This window comes from Haliotis rufescens, unplaced genomic scaffold (assembly GCF_023055435.1).
Source record: "Haliotis rufescens isolate VD_foot unplaced genomic scaffold, xgHalRufe1.0.p SCAF_26, whole genome shotgun sequence".
NCBI classification, from domain to species: Eukaryota; Metazoa; Mollusca; class Gastropoda; order Lepetellida; family Haliotidae; genus Haliotis; species Haliotis rufescens.
In genome coordinates, this window is record NW_025963957.1 from 3,368,148 (window position 1) to 3,387,758 (window position 19,611).

General features: G+C 43.6%; 1 protein-coding gene across 6 annotated transcripts in view; it reads left to right on the top strand.

Annotated features, from left to right (window-relative positions):
* The window catches only part of LOC124115238 (diacylglycerol kinase zeta-like), a 178,814-nt gene that overhangs the window by 136,447 nt on the left and 22,756 nt on the right, over positions 1–19,611 (top strand). For 3 of the 6 annotated variants that reach the window (XM_048402440.1, XM_048402439.1, XM_048402442.1), the window contains exons 12-21: positions 5,823–5,965; positions 6,447–6,502; positions 7,822–7,958; positions 9,154–9,262; positions 10,058–10,257; positions 11,600–11,721; positions 13,484–13,563; positions 16,526–16,607; positions 17,125–17,377; positions 19,516–19,596. In XM_048402440.1, the coding sequence (XP_048258397.1) occupies positions 5,823–5,965; positions 6,447–6,502; positions 7,822–7,958; positions 9,154–9,262; positions 10,058–10,257; positions 11,600–11,721; positions 13,484–13,563; positions 16,526–16,607; positions 17,125–17,377; positions 19,516–19,596 (1,263 nt within the window). The remainder of the gene's footprint in view (positions 1–5,822; positions 5,966–6,446; positions 6,503–7,821; positions 7,959–9,153; positions 9,263–10,057; positions 10,258–11,599; positions 11,722–13,483; positions 13,564–16,525; positions 16,608–17,124; positions 17,378–19,515; positions 19,597–19,611) is intronic. The other 3 variants (XM_048402443.1, XM_048402444.1, XM_048402441.1) reach the window with 2 other exon arrangements.

Consider the following 19,611-nt stretch of genomic DNA (forward strand, 5'->3'; position numbering starts at 1 on the left):
TTATCTCCCATCCAGGTAGTATGGCTGTTATCTCCCATCCAGGTAGTATTGCTGTTATCTCCTATCCAGGTAGTATGGCTGTTCTCTCCCAGCCAGGCAGTATGACTGTTATCTCCCATCCAAGTAGTATGGCTGTTATCTCCCATCCAGGCAGTATGACTGTTATCTCCCATCCAGGTAGTATGGCTGTTATCTCCCATCCAGGCAGTATGGCTGTTATCTCCTATCCAGGTAGTATGGCTGTTCTCTCCCAGCCAGGTAGTATGACTGTTATCTTCCATCCAAGTAGTATGGCTGTTCTCTCCCAGCCAGGCAGTATGACTGTTATCTCCCATCCAAGTAGTATGGCTGTTCTCTCCCAGCCAGGCAGTATGACTGTTATCTCCCATCCAGGTAGTATGACTGTTATCTCCCAGCCAGGCAGTATGACTGTTATCTCCCATCCAGGTAGTATGGCTGTTATCTCCCAGCCAGGCAGTATGACTGTTATCTCCCAACCAGGTAGTGTGACTGTTATCTCCCAACCAGGTAGTATGGCTGTTATCTTCGATCTAAGGCAGCATGGCTGTTATCTTCTGGCCAGGAAATATCGCTGTTATCTCCCAGACAGGCAGTATTGCTGTTATCTCCCATCCAGGCAGTATGACTGTTATCTCCCAACCAGGTAGTGTGACTGTTATCTCCCAACCAGGTAGTATGGCTGTTATCTTCGATCTAAGGCAGCATGGCTGTTATCTTCTGGCCAGGAAATATCGCTGTTATCTCCCGGACAGGCAGTATGGCTGTTAATTGCCATCAAGGCAGTATGGCTGTTATCTCCCATACAGGCAGTATGACTATTATCGCCCATCCAGGCAGTATGGCTGTTATCTCCTATCCAGGCAGTATGGCTGTTATCTCCCGTCCAGGTAGTATGACTGTTATCTCCCATCCAGGCAGTATGGCTGTTATCTCCCATCCAGGCAGTATGGCTGTTATCTCCCATCCAGGTAGTATGACTGTTATCTCCCATCCAGGCAGTATGGCTGTTATCTCCCATCCAGGCAGTATGGCTGTTATCTCCCGTCCAGGCAGTATGGCTGTTATCTCCCATCCAGGTAGTATGCTTGTTATCTCCGATCCAGGCAGTATGCTTGTTATCTCCCATCCAGGCAGTATGACTGTTATCTCCCATCCAGGCAGTATGGCTGTTATCTCCCATCCAGGCAGTATGGCTGTTATCTCCCGTCCAGGTAGTATGGCTGTTATCTCCCATCCAGGTAGTATGCTTGTTATCTTCCATCCAGGCAGTATGGCTGTTATCTCCCATCCAGGCAGTATGGCTGTTATCTCTCGTCCAGGTAGTATGCTTGTTATCTTCCATCCAGGCAGTATGGCTGTTATCTCCCGTCCAGGTAGTATGGCTGTTATCTCCCATCCAGGCAGTATGCTTGTTATCTCCCATCCAGGCAGTATGGCTGTTATCTCCCGTCCAGGTAGTATGCTTGTTATCTTCCATCCAGGCAGTATGGCTGTTATCTCCCGTCCAGGTAGTATGGCTGTTATCTCCCGTCCAGGTAGTATGGCTGTTATCTCCCATCCAGGCAGTATGCTTGTTATCTCCCATCCAGGCAGTATGGCTGTTATCTCCCGTCCAGGTAGTATGCTTGTTATCTTCCATCCAGGCAGTATGGCTGTTATCTCCCATCCAGGCAGTATGGCTGTTATCTCCCGTCCAGGTAGTATGCTTGTTATCTTCCATCCAGGTAGTATGGCTGTTATCTCCCATCCAGGCAGTATGGCTGTTATCTCCCGTCCAGGTAGTATGCTTGTTATCTTCCATCCAGGCAGTATGGCTGTTATCTCCCGTCCAGGTAGTATGGCTGTTATCTCCCGTCCAGGTAGTATGGCTGTTATCTCCCATCCAGGTAGTATGCTTGTTATCTTCCATCCAGGCAGTATGGCTGTTATCTCCCATCCAGGCAGTATGGCTGTTATCTCCCGTCCAGGTAGTATGCTTGTTATCTTCCATCCAGGTAGTATGGCTGTTATCTCCCATCCAGGCAGTATGGCTGTTATCTCCCGTCCAGGTAGTATGCTTGTTATCTTCCATCCAGGCAGTATGGCTGTTATCTCCCGTCCAGGTAGTATGGCTGTTATCTCCCGTCCAGGTAGTATGGCTGTTATCTCCCATCCAGGCAGTATGCTTGTTATCTCCCATCCAGGCAGTATGGCTGTTATCTCCCGTCCAGGTAGTATGCTTGTTATCTTCCATCCAGGCAGTATGGCTGTTATCTCCCATCCAGGCAGTATGGCTGTTATCTCCCGTCCAGGTAGTATGCTTGTTATCTTCCATCCAGGCAGTATGGCTGTTATCTCCCGTCCAGGTAGTATGGCTGTTATCTCCCATCCAGGCAGTATGGCTGTTATCTCCCGTCCAGGTAGTATGCTTGTTATCTTCCATCCAGGCAGTATGGCTGTTATCTCCCGTCCAGGTAGTATGGCTGTTATCTCCCGTCCAGGTAGTATGGCTGTTATCTCCCATCCAGGCAGTATGCTTGTTATCTCCCATCCAGGCAGTATGGCTGTTATCTCCCGTCCAGGTAGTATGCTTGTTATCTTCCATCCAGGCAGTATGGCTGTTATCTCCCATCCAGGCAGTATGGCTGTTATCTCCCGTCCAGGTAGTATGCTTGTTATCTTCCATCCAGGCAGTATGGCTGTTATCTCCCGTCCAGGTAGTATGGCTGTTATCTCCCATCCAGGCAGTATGCTTGTTATCTCCCATCCAGGCAGTATGGCTGTTATCTCCCATCCAGGTAGTATGACTGTTATCTCCCATCCAGGCAGTATGGCTGTTATCTCCCATCCAGGCAGTATGGCTGTTATCTCCCGTCCAGGCAGTATGGCTGTTATCTCCCATCCAGGTAGTATGCTTGTTATCTCCCATCCAGGTAGTATGCTTGTTATCTCCCATCCAGGTAGTATGCTTGTTATCTCCCATCCAGGCAGTATGGCTGTTATCTCCCGTCCAGGCAGTATGCTTGTTATCTCCCATCCAGGTAGTATGCTTGTTATCTCCCATCCAGGCAGTATGACTATTATCACCTATCCAGGCAGTATGGCTGTTATCTCCCATCCAGGCAGTATGACTATTATCTCCCATCCAGGTAGTATGGCTGTTATCTCTCATCCAGGCAGTATGGCTGTTATCTCCCGTCCAGGTAGTATGGCTGTTATCTCCCATCCAGGCAGTATGCTTGTTATCTCCCATCCAGGCAGTATGGCTGTTATCTCCCGTCCAGGTAGTATGGCTGTTATCTCCCATCCAGGCAGTATGCTTGTTATCTCCCATCCAGGCAGTATGGCTGTTATCTCCCATCCAGGTAGTATGACTGTTATCTCCCATCCAGGCAGTATGGCTGTTATCTCCCATCCAGGCAGTATGGCTGTTATCTCTCATCCAGGCAGTATGACTGTTATCTCCCATCCAGGTAGTATGACTGTTACTCCCAACCAGGTAGTGTGACTGTTATCTCCCAACCAAGCAGTATGACTGTTATCTCCCATCCAGGCAGTATGACTGTTATCTCCCATCCAGGTAGTATGACTGTTATCTCCCATCCAGGTAGTATGACTGTTATCTCCCATCCAGGTAGTATGACTGTTATCTCCCATCCAGGTAGTATGACTATTATCACCTATCCAGGCAGTATGGCTGTTATCTCCCATCCAGGCAGTATGACTATTATCTCCCATCCAGGTAGTATGACTGTTATCTCCCATCCAGGTAGTATGACTATTATCACCTATCCAGGCAGTATGGCTGTTATCTCCCATCCAGGCAGTATGACTATTATCTCCCATCCAGGTAGTATGGCTGTTATCTCTCATCCAGGCAGTATGGCTGTTATCTCCCGTCCAGGTAGTATGGCTGTTATCTCCCATCCAGGCAGTATGCTTGTTATCTCCCATCCAGGCAGTATGGCTGTTATCTCCCATCCAGGTAGTATGACTGTTATCTCCCATCCAGGCAGTATGGCTGTTATCTCCCATCCAGGCAGTATGGCTGTTATCTCTCATCCAGGCAGTATGACTGTTATCTCCCATCCAGGTAGTATGACTGTTACTCCCAACCAGGTAGTGTGACTGTTATCTCCCAACCAAGCAGTATGACTGTTATCTCCCATCCAGGCAGTATGACTGTTATCTCCCATCCAGGTAGTATGACTGTTATCTCCCATCCAGGTAGTATGACTGTTATCTCCCATCCAGGTAGTATGACTGTTATCTCCCATCCGGGTAGTATGACTGTTATCTCCCATCCAGGCAGTATGACTGTTATCTCCCATCCAGGTAGTATGACTGTTATCTCCCATCCGGGTAGTATGACTGTTATCTCCCATCCAGGTAGTATGACTGTTATCTCCCATCCGGGTAGTATGACTGTTATCTCCCATCCAGGTAGTATGACTGTTATCTCCCATCCAGGCAGTATGACTGTTATCTCCCATCCAGGCAGTATGACTGTTATCTCCCATCCAGGTAGTATGACTGTTATCTCCCATCCAGGTAGTATGACTGTTATCTCCCATCCGGGTAGTATGACTGTTATCTCCCAGCCAGGTAGTATGACTGTTATCTCCCATCCAGGTAGTATGACTGTTATCTCCCATCCAGGCAGTATGACTGTTATCTCCCATCCAGGTAGTATGACTGTTATCTCCCATCCGGGTAGTATGACTGTTATCTCCCATCCAGGTAGTATGACTGTTATCTCCCATCCAGGTAGTATGACTGTTATCTCCCATCCAGGCAGTATGACTGTTATCTCCCATCCAGGTAGTATGACTGTTATCTCCCATCCAGGTAGTATGACTGTTATCTCCCATCCGGGTAGTATGACTGTTATTGGTGGTATGACAATAGATACATATGTTCCTGTATGTAGACAGTAGATAATGGTTATGTACAGGGGCAGGTAAATCATCACTGGAAGATTCTGGAGATTTTACTGATGCTTCAATCTCTCATCCAGGTGCTTCAATTGAGTGTTTCCATTACTGACGCATTATTGGGTCACAGGTGGATGGCTGAGTGGTCTCAGCATATAACTGGCAGGATCCCCTGGTCATAGGTTTGAATCCCTTATTTTCCCCTTGATAATGGTTTCAAAGGTCTGTACCCGTGCTTGTGGATTCATGAATTTGATCAAAGTCGACAACCAACATTCAAATCTTCTCCCCACATTCTGAAGCTGACATTCTGAAGCATTGCTATGAGGTATTCAGCTCCACGTGACTGACTCACCCTTTTGTGGGTTTTTGCTGAGATAAACCCTTGGGGGATTCCAGGACGGAATTATAGATAATATTGCTTACTACACCATAAAAGAATAACATTCTTTACTTCACTACCCCATGCTGATCTTGATCCTGGGTTAGAACTGGTCCACCAAAATCTGTGCCGGTCAGTAGATGTGACCAATTGGTGGTCAGACTCAGTGACTTGCTTAATTGTGTGTCATTCTTTCCCAACAGCACGGTTCATTGCCCACGATATCAGTCACTGGAATGTCTGACCCATACTCGGTTATTTGCAGGCTGTAATCCTATTGCAGAAGTATTGCTGAAATATAGTGTATTCAATAACAAACATACTCATATATTGCTAAGGTATGTCATTCAATGACCTCAGGACAGTAACTTGCATTATTCTATATTGTGGTTGTGGCTAGTTGGAAGAGAGTGAAATTCTGAATAATCATTTTGTTGTGTACTAAATGACTAACTAGCATCCACAAGGCTTTAGAATGGTCACTCACTCGCTCCTCCCTGTTACAGGTGGAACATCAGTGTGACCCCTAACACAGCTGCCGAGCCAGATGAGGAGGGAGGAGCAGACACGCTGCCCCTCGAAATCTTCAACAACTACTTCAGTCTTGGTGCTGACGCTCATGTGTCCTTGGAGTTCCACGAATCTCGGGGTACGACATCTCAATCACTATCCCTGTCATCCCTCGCACTGAGTAAACCTCAGTTGTCTTTCACCTATTACGAATCCCATGGTACCGTCAGACATTACAAACATGGCTTCGTTCTGTTGTTCTTAAGGCGGTCGGGTAGCCTAGTGGTTAAAGCGTTCGCTCGCCACGACAAAGACCCGGGTTCGAATCCCGACGTGGGTACAATGTGTGAAGCCCATTTCTGGTGTCCCCCGCCGTGATATTGCTAAAATATTGCTAAAAGCGGCGTAAAACCAAACTCACTCACTCACTCTCTTGTTCTGAGTAAACCTTGTCTTTCACCTTGTTCTGGTGGTGCTTGTTAGTTTAGTCTGTTTTATACTGTTTGTAACCTAACCAAGAAAGTTAGTATGAAAAGAACCAAACAGTTGTAGCTCATTAATACAAGCATGAGTAAAATTATGAATGGCAACAATTAATCCATCTCATTTTTTTATTTCAGAGGCGAACCCTGAGAAGTTCAATAGCAGGTTACGAAACAAAATATTCTATGCAGGGGTAAGTGATATCTATTAATAAAACTTTCATCCAGGCAAAACGTATTGTACTTGTAAAACTCTGTTATTTAGTCAGTATAAAATGTTAATCATCGGAGGTACACTTGTATTTGACTTCTGTAATCGCAGACAGTGTAGGAGGTAAACTAGCAGTTGGGAGCTGATGGTGTAAGTATCATGATGCCCGTGTAGCTCTGACCATAACGACCCCTATGAAGATTCCTGAGCCCCCTTCCACAAGGTGATCGTAGGACTACGACTGTCGTAAGTGAATGTTGAAGGATGGGAGTTCCAATCTCCCTTTTAGCTCTGACCATAACGACCCCTATGAAGATTCCTGAGGCCCCTTCCACGAAGTGATCATAGGACTACGACTGTCGTAAGCGAATGTTGAAGGATGGGAGTTACAATCTCCCTTTCAGCTCTGACCATAACGACCCCTATGAAGTTCCTGAGCCCCCCTCCACGAAGTGATCGTAGCTCTACGACTCGTATGTGTATGTTGAAGGATGGGAGTTATGATCATTTTGTGGAACGGGCCCTAGACAGAAGAGCTGCTGTAGCCCTTGCTTGCTTAAGGCAGCTAGTGAGAATTTGAAGGATTGAAGGTGTGACTAGACTGATTGTGTGTCATCATCTGTCCTGATTGCATTGAAACCTTTGCACACTCCCACGCAGTGATGACTTGGCATCACACTACAGCCACAGGCTAATTTGCATATTACATGTCTTTTTTCTAGTTTCTGAACAAGCGTGCTAATACGGAAATCAATGCAGTACAACCTTTCAGTGCATTTTACAGATTGTCTTGAATAATTATAAAGATGTCTTGCTACAACAGCAACTGTGAGGAGAATGGCCATATATCTTTATACATGAAAGTGACCGTGTCGCTAGTACTCTGTAGGGCTTCTATGACAGCACTTGGAGCTGAACAACCAATGTAAACAAAGGATAACTACGCAAATGGAAATAGTGTTTTACGTTCTCGAATATGAAAGTTAACTTTCTATGACAGATGTGTATCTAAATGTTTAGACTCATCCAAAATGAAATGGACTGTGTAAATGTAATGAATAATCACATGTTGCTGGCCACACGAGGTACTAGGCTGGTGGCATGGAGCTGTGGGTAGGAGGGTGTGGACATTGCTCATTGCTCATCTACTGCTGCTTGTCTGGCACAGATTCCACGAGTTTCAGGCCTCAGTTGTGTAGCTGGAATATTGCTGACTGGGCATAAAGTAACACACAAACACCTCAAGGCCAGTTGACCAATGTTCCTTATGTAGACTCTAGTTGTGCATGTGACTCTGTGCAGGCCGGGGGGAGAGACCTGTTGAAGAGGAGCTGGAAGGGTTTCTCCGGCCACATCAAGGTGGAGTGTGACGGGGTGGACCTCACACAGAAGATTCAGGACATGAAGCTCCACTGTCTACTCTTCCTCAACATTCCACGGTATGTACAGAGCGGGGGGGGGGAGTTCCACTGTCTACTCTTCCTCAACATTCCACGGTATGTACAGAGCGGGGGGGGGGGAGTTCCACTGTCTACTCTTCCTCAACATTCCACGGTATGTGCAGAGCGGTGGGGGGGGAGCTCCACTGTCTACTCTTCCTCAACATTCCACGGTATGTACAGAGCGGGGGGGGGGGAGTTCCACTGTCTACTCTTCCTCAACATTCCACGGTATGTGCAGAGCGGGGGGGGGGAGCTCCACTGTCTACTCTTCCTCAACATTCCACGGTATGTACAGAGCGGGGGGGGGGGGGGAGTTCCACTGTCTACTCTTCCTCAACATTCCACGGTATGTACAGAGCGGGGGGGGGAGTTCCACTGTCTACTCTTCCTCAACATTCCACGGTATGTGCAGAGCGGGGGGGGGGGAGCTCCACTGTCTACTCTTCCTCAACATTCCACGGTATGTACAGAGCGGGGGAGGGGAGGGTTTCACTGTCTACTCTTCCTCAACATTCCACGGTATGTACAGAGCGGGGGGGGGGGGGGGAGTTCCACTGTCTACTCTTCCTCAACATTCCACGGTATGTACAGAGCCGGGGGTGGGGGTGATATGGGATATATGTTACAGTTATATGAAACGATGTGATACTATCGTGACTATGGTGTGTGATACAATTTGTGATAATGATGTGATACTATCTCTTACTATGTGATACTCTGTAACTATGATGTGAGAGTCTTTTACAATAATGTGATACACTCTTTTACAATTATGTTATACATTCTGTTACTATATGAGGGGCGGTCAGGCCGCCTTGTGGTTAAAGCATTCACTCATCATGCTGGAGACCTGGGTTCGATTCCCAACATGGGTACAATGTGTGAAGCCCATTTCTGGTGTCCCCCGCCGTGATATTGCTGGAATATTGCTAAAAGCTGTGTAAAATCAAACTGACACACTCACACTCTGTTACTATGATATGATACAGTCTGTTACGATTACGTTATACACTGTTAAAATTATTTTATACAATGTTACAATTATATTATACACTGTTACAATTATCATGTGATGTTCTCTGTAACAATTATGTGATACAATGTGTTACAATGATGTACTATATCTGCTATAATGATGTCATACAGTCTATGATACAGATGTGATCCATGGTGTGATCTCTTCCTGTTCTAGTTATGCTAGCGGCACTCTCCCCTGGGGCAACCCGACCACGGTGGGCTTTGAGCCACAACGACACGACGATGGCTACCTGGAGGTGGTGGGCTTCACATACTCCTCCCTGGTCAGTAGCAACAGCGCATCGTCATGGCAACTGTTGGGTGGGGATTAATGGGACGCTGTAGCATTTACGACCCGTGAAGATCCGGGTAAAGAATAGGGCTTCAGCAGCCTGCTTGTCATAAGAGGCGACTAACAAGATCGGGTGGTCAGGCTTGCTGACTGGTTGATGCATGTCATTGTATCCCACTTGTTGGGATCGATGCTCATGATGTCAATGAGGGGATTGTCTGGTCCGGACTTGATTATTTACAGACCGGCGTCATATAGCTGGAATATTGCTGAGTGCGGCATTAAACAACGAACAAAACGAACAAACTGTAGCATTTATCCCAACCACCCGCGTGTGTGCAAAAAAGATCATGAGGCACTGATGCATCTTAATCGGTGGTGGTAAGTTGGCCAGTGCTTAACTCATTGGCTTCTCATATCTGAGACCACGTTTTATTCCCAACAAGGGTGCAATAAGCCCATTCTTGTAGCCCTTTGTTGAGTGAGTTGGTGTGGTTTTACGCCGCTTTCAGCAATATTTCAGGAATATCACGGCGGGGTACACCAGAAATGGGCCTCATATATTGTATCTATGTGGGGAATCGAGGCTACCCCACTCTCCCAGTCCCTTGTTGTGATATGCCTGGAATATTCCTTCAGGGTACAATACGTGAAGCCCATTCTAGTCCCTCGTGATATGGATCGACTTTCTAAAAGGTCCGTAAATGCAGGCCCTCCAACAACACTAATGTAGCCCTGATCCAAGCGGCATCCTAGTTATCTGACCATCTCTGTGTTTTCGATCCAGGCAACATTGTACGTGGGTGGTCACGGTGAACGTTTGATACAGTGTCGAGAGGTCAAGCTGACCACACACAAGTCCATGCCTATGCAACTAGATGGCGAACCTTGTCGACTCCGCCCATCCGTCGTCTCAATACGATTTCGCAATCAGGCCAATATGATCATGAAGCCCAAGAGACGAGGATCAATGCCAATAACCAATGAGTATGTACTTAACATCTGCAGTAGACCATCAAACCATGGGTTGCAAGTTGCACTACATTTTTAAGGGCAGTGAAACATTGTAGGATCTTATTGCAGTCTTGCTATGGATTCTAAGTAATGAAGTCAGTACTTCTCTGTCATAGTTTAATTCTGAATGATGGATTATTTTTTACTCTCAAAGAGCTTTTTCCATTTCTTATTCTCAATTCAGAGTCTTGTTTGAATTGCAGTAATGTGTAGCTGTAACAAAGTGCTTACTGTATTTGACGTTTTAAGCAACCAAGATGTGTAAAAGCTACAATGTCAGGGATATTGACCATTGTTAATGCCTCTTGGCTTGAACACACCATGTTTCTCCATGTCCATATGTGCTTCCTCTTTGGGGTGTAGTCATATGTTTTTTCTTATCCCTATAATTCTTTTTGATGGTACAGGCACACAGACACATTTCAAAGACAAATTGATGGACAATATAATTATGTTACGTATATATTATTAGGGCTGTGTGAACATTGGACAATGGATAAATCTTCCCTGTGTAAACAAATTGTGACCTGAGGACCAGAGGGTCATAATCTTTCCATGTTGGCATGCTGAATCGGCAGTGAACTTGTTGAAATTATAGGAATTTGTTAACATTGTCTTGAGACCATTCAAGTATGGAAAGCTAGAGTTGTTTTTGTAGATGCACAATTTAGTTAGAATGAAAATCAAGTTTTGTACGTCATTTCGTTTTGCCTTAAATCCACCAGTAGTCATTGTTTTAATCACTGAATCAAGTCATGGTCTTGTGGCAATGAGAGGGGGAGGTGAAATGGGGTTTAACATCGCGCCCAAGATTATTGCACTTTTATAGCGACGTGCATGCACGTACGTACGTACGTACGTACGTGTGTGTGTGTGTGTGTGTGCTTGTGTGTGCTTGTGTGTGTGTGTCACTCGATATGATAGAGGGGAGGAACATCTTGTTACCTAATAAAGGACACAAATGGATAAATGGATTTGCCTTGGCATTCTCAGAGGTTAGAAATTTTAAATTTACAAATTCAGATTTTCATGTAAACTAATGTTTCGGCTTCGCATAGATACCTTGATCAATTAAAAGGCTTTTAATACTGAATTATACATTAAGGTATTGAATTATATGTGAATTTTAGAAAAGGTTTCACATTAAATCCTTGTTGAATATTTATAATATGGGGCAGTTTTTATGCATGTTGCTACAAACGTCCAATACAGTAATGTGTTTTAGGAGTTTGTGTGAAACCTGACCCACTAACCCCTTGGTTTCAGCAGCACCTCACCCCAGGGTTCCCCTCAGACTGTTTTAGCCCATCTATAGTCCTGACTTTGCGTTTTTCAGTCCACCTTCGGTTCCCGAACGGTTACGACTCCAAGTGAGTCGAATCGGCATGGCAACGTACGAGGCCATGCACTACGACAAAGACAAACTCCGGGAAGCTTGTAAGTTGTCACTTGACAAAGTGCATGATGAGAAGATGACACTGGTTGCAGCTTGGCCTCCTCAATCCTCTAGCTAGCCATACATACATTGTGACTCACCATATAGCCAACAGTGACCTGTGTCAGGGCAACATGTTACATTGCCGGGGCAACGTGTTACATTGCCGGGGCAACATGTTACATTGTCTGGGCAGCGTGTTACATTGTCGGGGCAACGTGTTACATTGCCGGGGCAACGTGTTACATTGCCGGGGCAACGTGTTACATTGTCTGGGCAGCGTGGTACATTGTCAGGGCAACGTGTTACATTGTCGGGGCAACGTGTTACATTGTCAGGGCAACATGTTACATTGCCGGGGCAACGTGTTACATTGCCGGGGCAACGTGTTACATTGTCTGGGCAGCGTGTTACATTGTCAGGGCAACGTGTTACATTGCCAGGGCAACATGTTACATTGCCGGGGCAACGTGTTACATTGCCGGGGCAACGTGTTACATTGTCAGGGCAACGTGTTACATTGCCAGGGCACATTGATGACAAATTTTCTGTTTGGGATACAAAAATTATGTATAATTCCAACTATCAATATTGCCAACTTTGTGCAATATTTTGCCTTATGGTCTCTCCATAGCAGATATTTCGTATCTTGAAGTAACACAAAATTATTGTATATTAGTTTCAGATAAATGTCTTACCATACTCTGACAATGTGACATCACTTTGGACCTGTGTAATGAGTGCAGTCTAACACATTAAGGCTTAACAAATTATTAATTTGGTTATTGGGCATTGACATCTGTAAACACAAGGTGTATTTTTGTGTGAATTATATATCCATATCTAACAACATGGTGTAACATGTTCTCCAAGGAGAACCATGGCTGTCAGTCTATTGGTTTTTGTAAGAGGATTGTGTTGGTAGTGCAGTCAAGACAACTATGGTCAGGGGGATAACTTCCAAATAATATAAGACCCATTTAAAAAGTACAAACTAGTAAATAAAAGTTTGCTCAAAAGCATTGCACTTCTTACACCAGTTCTCATTGCAATAAAAACAAGTATTTCATTTCTCACTTTTTTGTACATACCAATGAAAACAATGTGACCTGGGTTCTGCATGGACATTGGGACTGACCCCTGACCTGACCCTGACCCTGACCCTGACCTTGACCTTGAGCCAACTCGTGACCCCCATCACATGCATGTCTAGCCTCATCCAGTTTGCACTAGACTCTGGGCTGCAACCCTGTCACTTGTTGGTGTATATTAGGCACTAGACCTAGTAAGCATTGGACATACCTTCATCAGTTACCCTGTAATCAAAGTCACCTACACATTTTTCATTTTTGAATGATAATATGCAACCACAGTAATTTTCAAACATAATCATGAAATACATTCTTGGCTTATGGTTTTTATAGTCCTTTAATACCCATGCATGTGCTTTTCACTTACGCTAAAACAACTATGCTATAACAATTTTATCATACATGTGTTATTTACTCTTTGACTAACTCAATATAACTTTTACCCGTCGAAATTTAATATCAACACGTGCTTAAAAGCACACTACAGACAAATATAAGTAAAGACCTAAGTATTCTCACATCAATGATAATAAAGTGAGCCTTCTTTGTGATGAGTTTAAGATGTAACTGTAGGCGGAGCTGGTGGTTATGGTTGACGTAAGTTCACGTAACGTACCTACCTGTATGTGGTGTTCCCTTGTTACCACGGCATGTGGACTGTTTGTTTTGCCAGCTATTCCAGTAGGGTTGATCATCGTGGACAACAACGCCGACCTGGAACAGGTTAGAGAACAAATCAACAAGCTGAACCTGGTAGGTCATTGTCTGACAAAAACAATTGTTTCATTTCGTTTGTTGTTTAAAAATACCTGGTGATGATAATTTGTTTGTTTGTTGTTTAACGCCGCACTCAGCAATATTCCAGCTATATGAAGGCGGTCTGTAAATAATCGAGTCTGGAACAGACAATCCAGTGATTGACATCATGAGCATCTATCAACGCAAGTGGGATACAATGACATGCATCAACCAAGTCAGCAAGCCTGACCACCAGATCCCGTTAGTCGCCCTTTACGACGAGCATGGGTTGCTGAAGACCTATTCTACCCTGGATCTTCACGGGTCCTGTTGATGATTAGGGTGTGTTTGTTTGTTTGTTTGTTGTTTATCCAGCTATGAGATGGTTGTCTGTAAATATTAGTCTGGACCCAACTAGTGACTGATACTATGAACAACATCAAATTGGTATGGTTGACAGATGATTGACAAAGTCACCAAATCTGACCGCCCAATCTATTAAGTTGTCTCTTATGAGAAGTGTAGTTTGCTAGAGACCAATTCTAACCCATAGTTCCTACAGGTCCAAGAAATAAACTTACCTCAATCAAAGTAATTTCAAATTCAAGTATAAGTTATTGCTGAAAAGTTGTTAATGTGTGTGTGAGAGTGAGCGAGTTAGCCATATTACAGTGCTTTATCAGTCATATTACAGTGAGTGAGTTGTCAGCCATATTACAGTGAGAGTGAGTGAGTTGTTAGCCATATTACAGTGAGAGTGAGTGAGTGAGTTGTCAGCCATATTACAGTGAGAGTGAATGAGGGAGTTGTCAGCCATATTACAGTGAGAGTGAGTGAGTGAGTTGTCAGCCATATTACTGTGAGAGAGGGAGTTGTCAGCCATATTACAGTGAGAGTGAGTGAGTTGTCGGCCATATTACAGTGAGAGTGAGTGAGTGAGTTTTCAGCCATATTACAGTGAGAGTGAGCGAGTGAGTTGTCAGCCATATTACATTGAGAGTGAGTTGTCAGCCATATTACAGTGAGAGTGAGTGAGTTGTTAGCCATATTACAGTGAGAGTGAGTGAGGGAGTTGTCAGCCATATTACAGTGAGAGTGAGTGAGTTGTTAGCCATATTACAGTGAGAGTGAGTGAGGGAGTTGTCAGCCATATTACAGTGAGAGTGAGCGAGTGAGTTGTCAGCCATATTACAGTGAGAGTGAGTGAGTGAGTTGTCAGCCATATTACAGTGAGAGTGAGTGAGTGAGTGAGTTGTCAGCCATATTACAGTGAGAGTGAGTGAGTGAGTTGTCAGCCATATTACAGTGAGAGTGAGTGAGGGAGTTGTCAGCCATATTACAGTGAGAGTGAGTGAGGGAGTTATCAGCCATATTACAGTGAGAGTGAGTGAGTGAGTTGTCAGCCATATTACAGTGAGAGTGAGGGAGTTGTCAGCCATATTACAGTGAGAGTGAGTGAGTTGTCAGCCATATTACAGTGAGAGTGAGTGAGTGAGTTGTCAGCCATATTACAGTGAGAGTGAGTGAGTGAGTTGTCAGCCATATTACAGTGAGAGTGAGTGAGTGAGTTGTCAGCCATATTACAGTGAGAGTGAGTGAGTTGTTAGCCATATTACAGTGAGAGTGAGTGAGTGAGTTGTCAGCCATATTACAGTGAGAGTGAGGGAGTTGTTAGCCATATTACAGTGAGAGTGAGTGAGGGAGTTGTCAGCCATATTACAGTGAGAGTGAGCGAGTGAGTTGTCAGCCATATTACAGTGAGAGTGAGTGAGTGAGTTGTCAGCCATATTACAGTGAGAGTGAGTGAGTAAGTGAGTTGTCAGCCATATTACAGTGAGAGTGAGTGAGTGAGTTGTCAGCCATATTACAGTGAGAGTGAGTGAGGGAGTTGTCAGCCATATTACAGTGAGAGTGAGTGAGGGAGTTATCAGCCATATTACAGTGAGAGTGAGTGAGTGAGTTGTCAGCCATATTACAGTGAGAGTGAGGGAGTTGTCAGCCATATTACAGTGAGAGTGAGTGAGTGAGTTGTCAGCCATATTACAGTGAGAGTGAGGGAGTGAGTTGTCGGCCATATTACAGTGAGAGTGAGCGAGTGAGTTGTCGGCCATATTACAGTGAGAGTGAGCGAGTGAGTTGTCAGCCATATTACAGTGAGAGTGAGTGAGTTGTCAGCCATATTACAGTTAGCGGTGAAACGATACATCGGTGCACTGATGAATCTTGAGTTTTCATGTAACAATATGATACGCAATTCTTTTTTCTTTGTATCGATACTAGACATACACTTGCTATGACTTACTACTCATTTCATGACCCCTGGCGTTTTTATGATTCAGACATAGGAAAATGCGTTGTAAATAGCGTTTCAAGTTCACCACTAAATATAGCCATTACGAACATGTGTCTACAGCTAGCATTTCCTTTTGAACCAGTTTGAAATATTTATTGTCAAAAAGTATCCATTCGATTAAATATGTGTATCACGATACGTATTGTATCCTGACCTATGAATCATGATACGTATCATATCGTGACCTTGCTGTATCGTTTCACCCCTAATTACAGTGAGTAAGTTGTCAGCTATTTTACCTTGAGAGTGAGTGAGTGAGTTGTCAGCTATATTACCTTGAGAGTGAGTGAGTGAGTTGTCAGCTATATTACCTTTAGAGTGAGTGAGTGAGTTATTAGCCATATTGCAGCAGTCATGTTTGCCTGCCCAGTGTGATCAGGCTTGTTGTAGGCAGACTAGTGGTTGATAGTGTAAGCACCAATCCTTGTCACAGGAATATAAAGATAAATTGACTCACCCAGGTGTGCTGGCGGTCACCCAGTAAATACTTGCCCTAACATGTATACCCATTGTGATCCCTCATCCCCCTTTACAATCATCTTATAGTGGTTCCGCCAAGGTGATGACGGTCGAGGTCATATCCATTCCATGCGTCACCATGGTAACCACTGTTGACTGTTTCAGGATTTCCACAATGGTGAGGAGGCATCACCCACATCTACCCAGTCACTGCAGAAACTCTCGAAGAAATGGTGCTTCTTAGACTGTGAGTGAATCTTCCTTCTCAGAATCACTCTGTACACAAAGGCCACAAAAAAAAATGATTATTGGTTTATAGAAACACTGTAACCTTTCTTAAAACAATAAAATATTTTTGTCAGGTGAATTTTCATAAGGCTACAAATTATTGCTGAATGACAAACTGTCCCCACAAACATAGGTTGAACTCACTATTCACTTAATAAGTCACTGCTACCTTTTTTAAACAAGTAATATTTTTATTTTGTGGGGAATTTGTTTGTAAGAATTAACAACAATGGACACACTCTCCTGACAAAAGTAGTTTAAATTACTATTTACGGATAATGAATTTTTCATTACGGTTTTGTAATAATAAAATCTAAGTAACAAATATTATATATTTTTTATTTCATTGTATTGTTTGTGAATTTTATTATATTATTTGAATAGATCATTTGGTATTAATAATTGATCTCTTGGTCTCTTGATTTTCATCTAAATTTGTATCACATACAAAATTGTTTGGGAATATTGTTTTGCAGCAACTACTGCAGAAAGATTTTTTCGGATTGACCGGGCACAGGAGAATCTTCATTACATCACTGACATTTCATCAGAAGACCTGTATATACTCGACCCTGACCTCTCACCAACCTCATTGGTCAAGGCCACGAATGGAGAAAAGTCATTAGAAGTCACTGAGAACAATAACTCCAAGACGTCAAAAGATGGTGATCTCATTTTCAAATTCTCTCTGCCAGTCACACCACCCAAGTCGCCACGACAGAGTTGCCAGTGAGTTGCCAACTTAGCTGAGATTTTCTTAATGGCTGCCATAATATAAATCATTTAAATTTATTTTATATATTTGGAATGTTTTTACTGGCTTCACATACAACACATTTCGTTATTTATTTTCTCACACGAGGGTTGAGTTCACCTTAGCTGTGTACCAGTTTCTAGCTGCAGTTTTATTTCGTATTTGTCATGATTGATTTTAGTGCCAACATGTTAGCTCATCGGTATCTATATATGCATTCATACACTGAAAAAGCATACTGTGGATATAGCATCAGAATCTAATGATAGGTGTTGACAACAACAGACTTGTTTCTTGGTTTACAGAACACTTGAAATATTGTTAGGCTTGTGGTTCAGTATCAGATCATGACAATAAAACAAGGATATTCAGTCAACTTCGGATATAGTCAGACTCTCCTCAGGGCAGTCAGCTTCCCGAGCCAAGAGAATCCACTAGTGTTTTTATCAAAGTCTTGTTCCACCGTTGCCACATCAAGCCCACTTTCCTGTGCTAAATATGATTGGACTATCTCACAGATCGATAGTCCAATCAGAGAACGTTTCACAAAATCAACATCCATGACTGGTACATGTTTGTGTGATTTAACGCTGCCTGTCTTTGTGGACACGAATGTTTTTTCATCCTTAAACCCCCCAACTATTGCCTATGTTTTTGTGTTGGATGAAATCGTAAATGTTTTCGTTATCTGATCGATTATATCGTGGCATATGAAGCTAAGATAAGAACTGCGATCTGATTGGATATCGCGTTTTCATCACAAGAGGCACAATTCGTGATCTATGCGAGGTGGCACCAGGGTCGAGCTAGGAAAAGTGGTCTTCATGTGGCAAGGGTAGAAACTAGGCTTTGATATAGGCTAGTGGACAAGCTTGCCTCGGGAAGATGGAGGGCAGTAGGTTAGCCTTGTGGTTGAGTGTTTGCTCTTCTGGGTGAGGTCACTTGAGATGTTGTTTGCGAGTCAATTCCTGGTGTCCCTTCCATTAAATTTCTATACTTCTAAAAGGGATAAAAGTAAGTAAAATTCATCTTTATTTGTATTTATTTACATTGAAATCACCTTAATAAATCTGGATCCTGTTTCACAAAGTGATCATGAGCGAGGACTGTCCTACAGACTTTCAACAGTTGTAGTGCTACGATCACTTCACAAGTGGGCTCCTGACTCAGTGGTCTAGGATCCAATAATTTGCAATGAAGAGTTATGTCCCTTGGCTGTGTTCCCAGATTAATATCTTTGGAAACCCCTGGGTTTCACCAAGTGGTAAAAGTCTACAACTTGAATCACTTCGACATGTCCTGACATGTCACGACATGAATAAATTCTGTTCAAGGCCGCTGACCCTCACATACAGTTAACTACGTTTATAACGAACACGCTTATAGCGAACTGACGGATATAACAAACTGTTTGTTTTTTAGTCCCAGCCTTTTGCTGTATATATGCTGAAAATGAACTACGATTATAGCAAACTAAATTTAGTGACCTATTTGAGTTTGTTATAACCGTAGTTTACTGTACTTACTAAACATCCCCTCGTCCAGATTCACCCTAAAGTGATTCTAGGTTTTTTTAAAGTGATTCTAAGGGTTTCACTTCCCCCTCACATTAAGCTGGCATGACTTGATATCACTGAAATACTGTTCCGAGTCCAAGCATGGCTGTGGGGTAGCCTAGTGATTAAAGTTTTCGCTCGTCACGCCGAAGACCCAGGTTCTATTCCCCACATGGGTACAATGTGTGATGTCTGGTGTCCCCTGCTGTGATATTGCTAAAAGCGGCATAAAACCATACTCACTCACTCACTCACCCAAGTCAAAGCAGTATTAAACCCAACTCACTCACTCACTTGATTATATGCGGAGTTGACTGTCAGTAAGCCAAGAAACCAATCTAGTTCATCTAATTCATCCAATCAACATCATAACAATCCTAATGTCAGATGTTACTATTGCATTATTTTTTATAGCTACTAATATATTTTCTTATCGTAATCAGTGTATCAATCTATTGGCAAAGGACTTCAAATCTGTCGAAGGTCTTTAAGTACTAGTTTTCCTGCTCCACCTTGACATCTTTGATCAGAATCACTCCTTCTTTCCATCTAAACAGGAGGAAAAACAAGAAAATCTCATATTCCCACTCCGAGAGAATGAAGAGCTTTGACCGTAGCCGCTACACGGCAAAATCCAGGTCCATGATATTTGC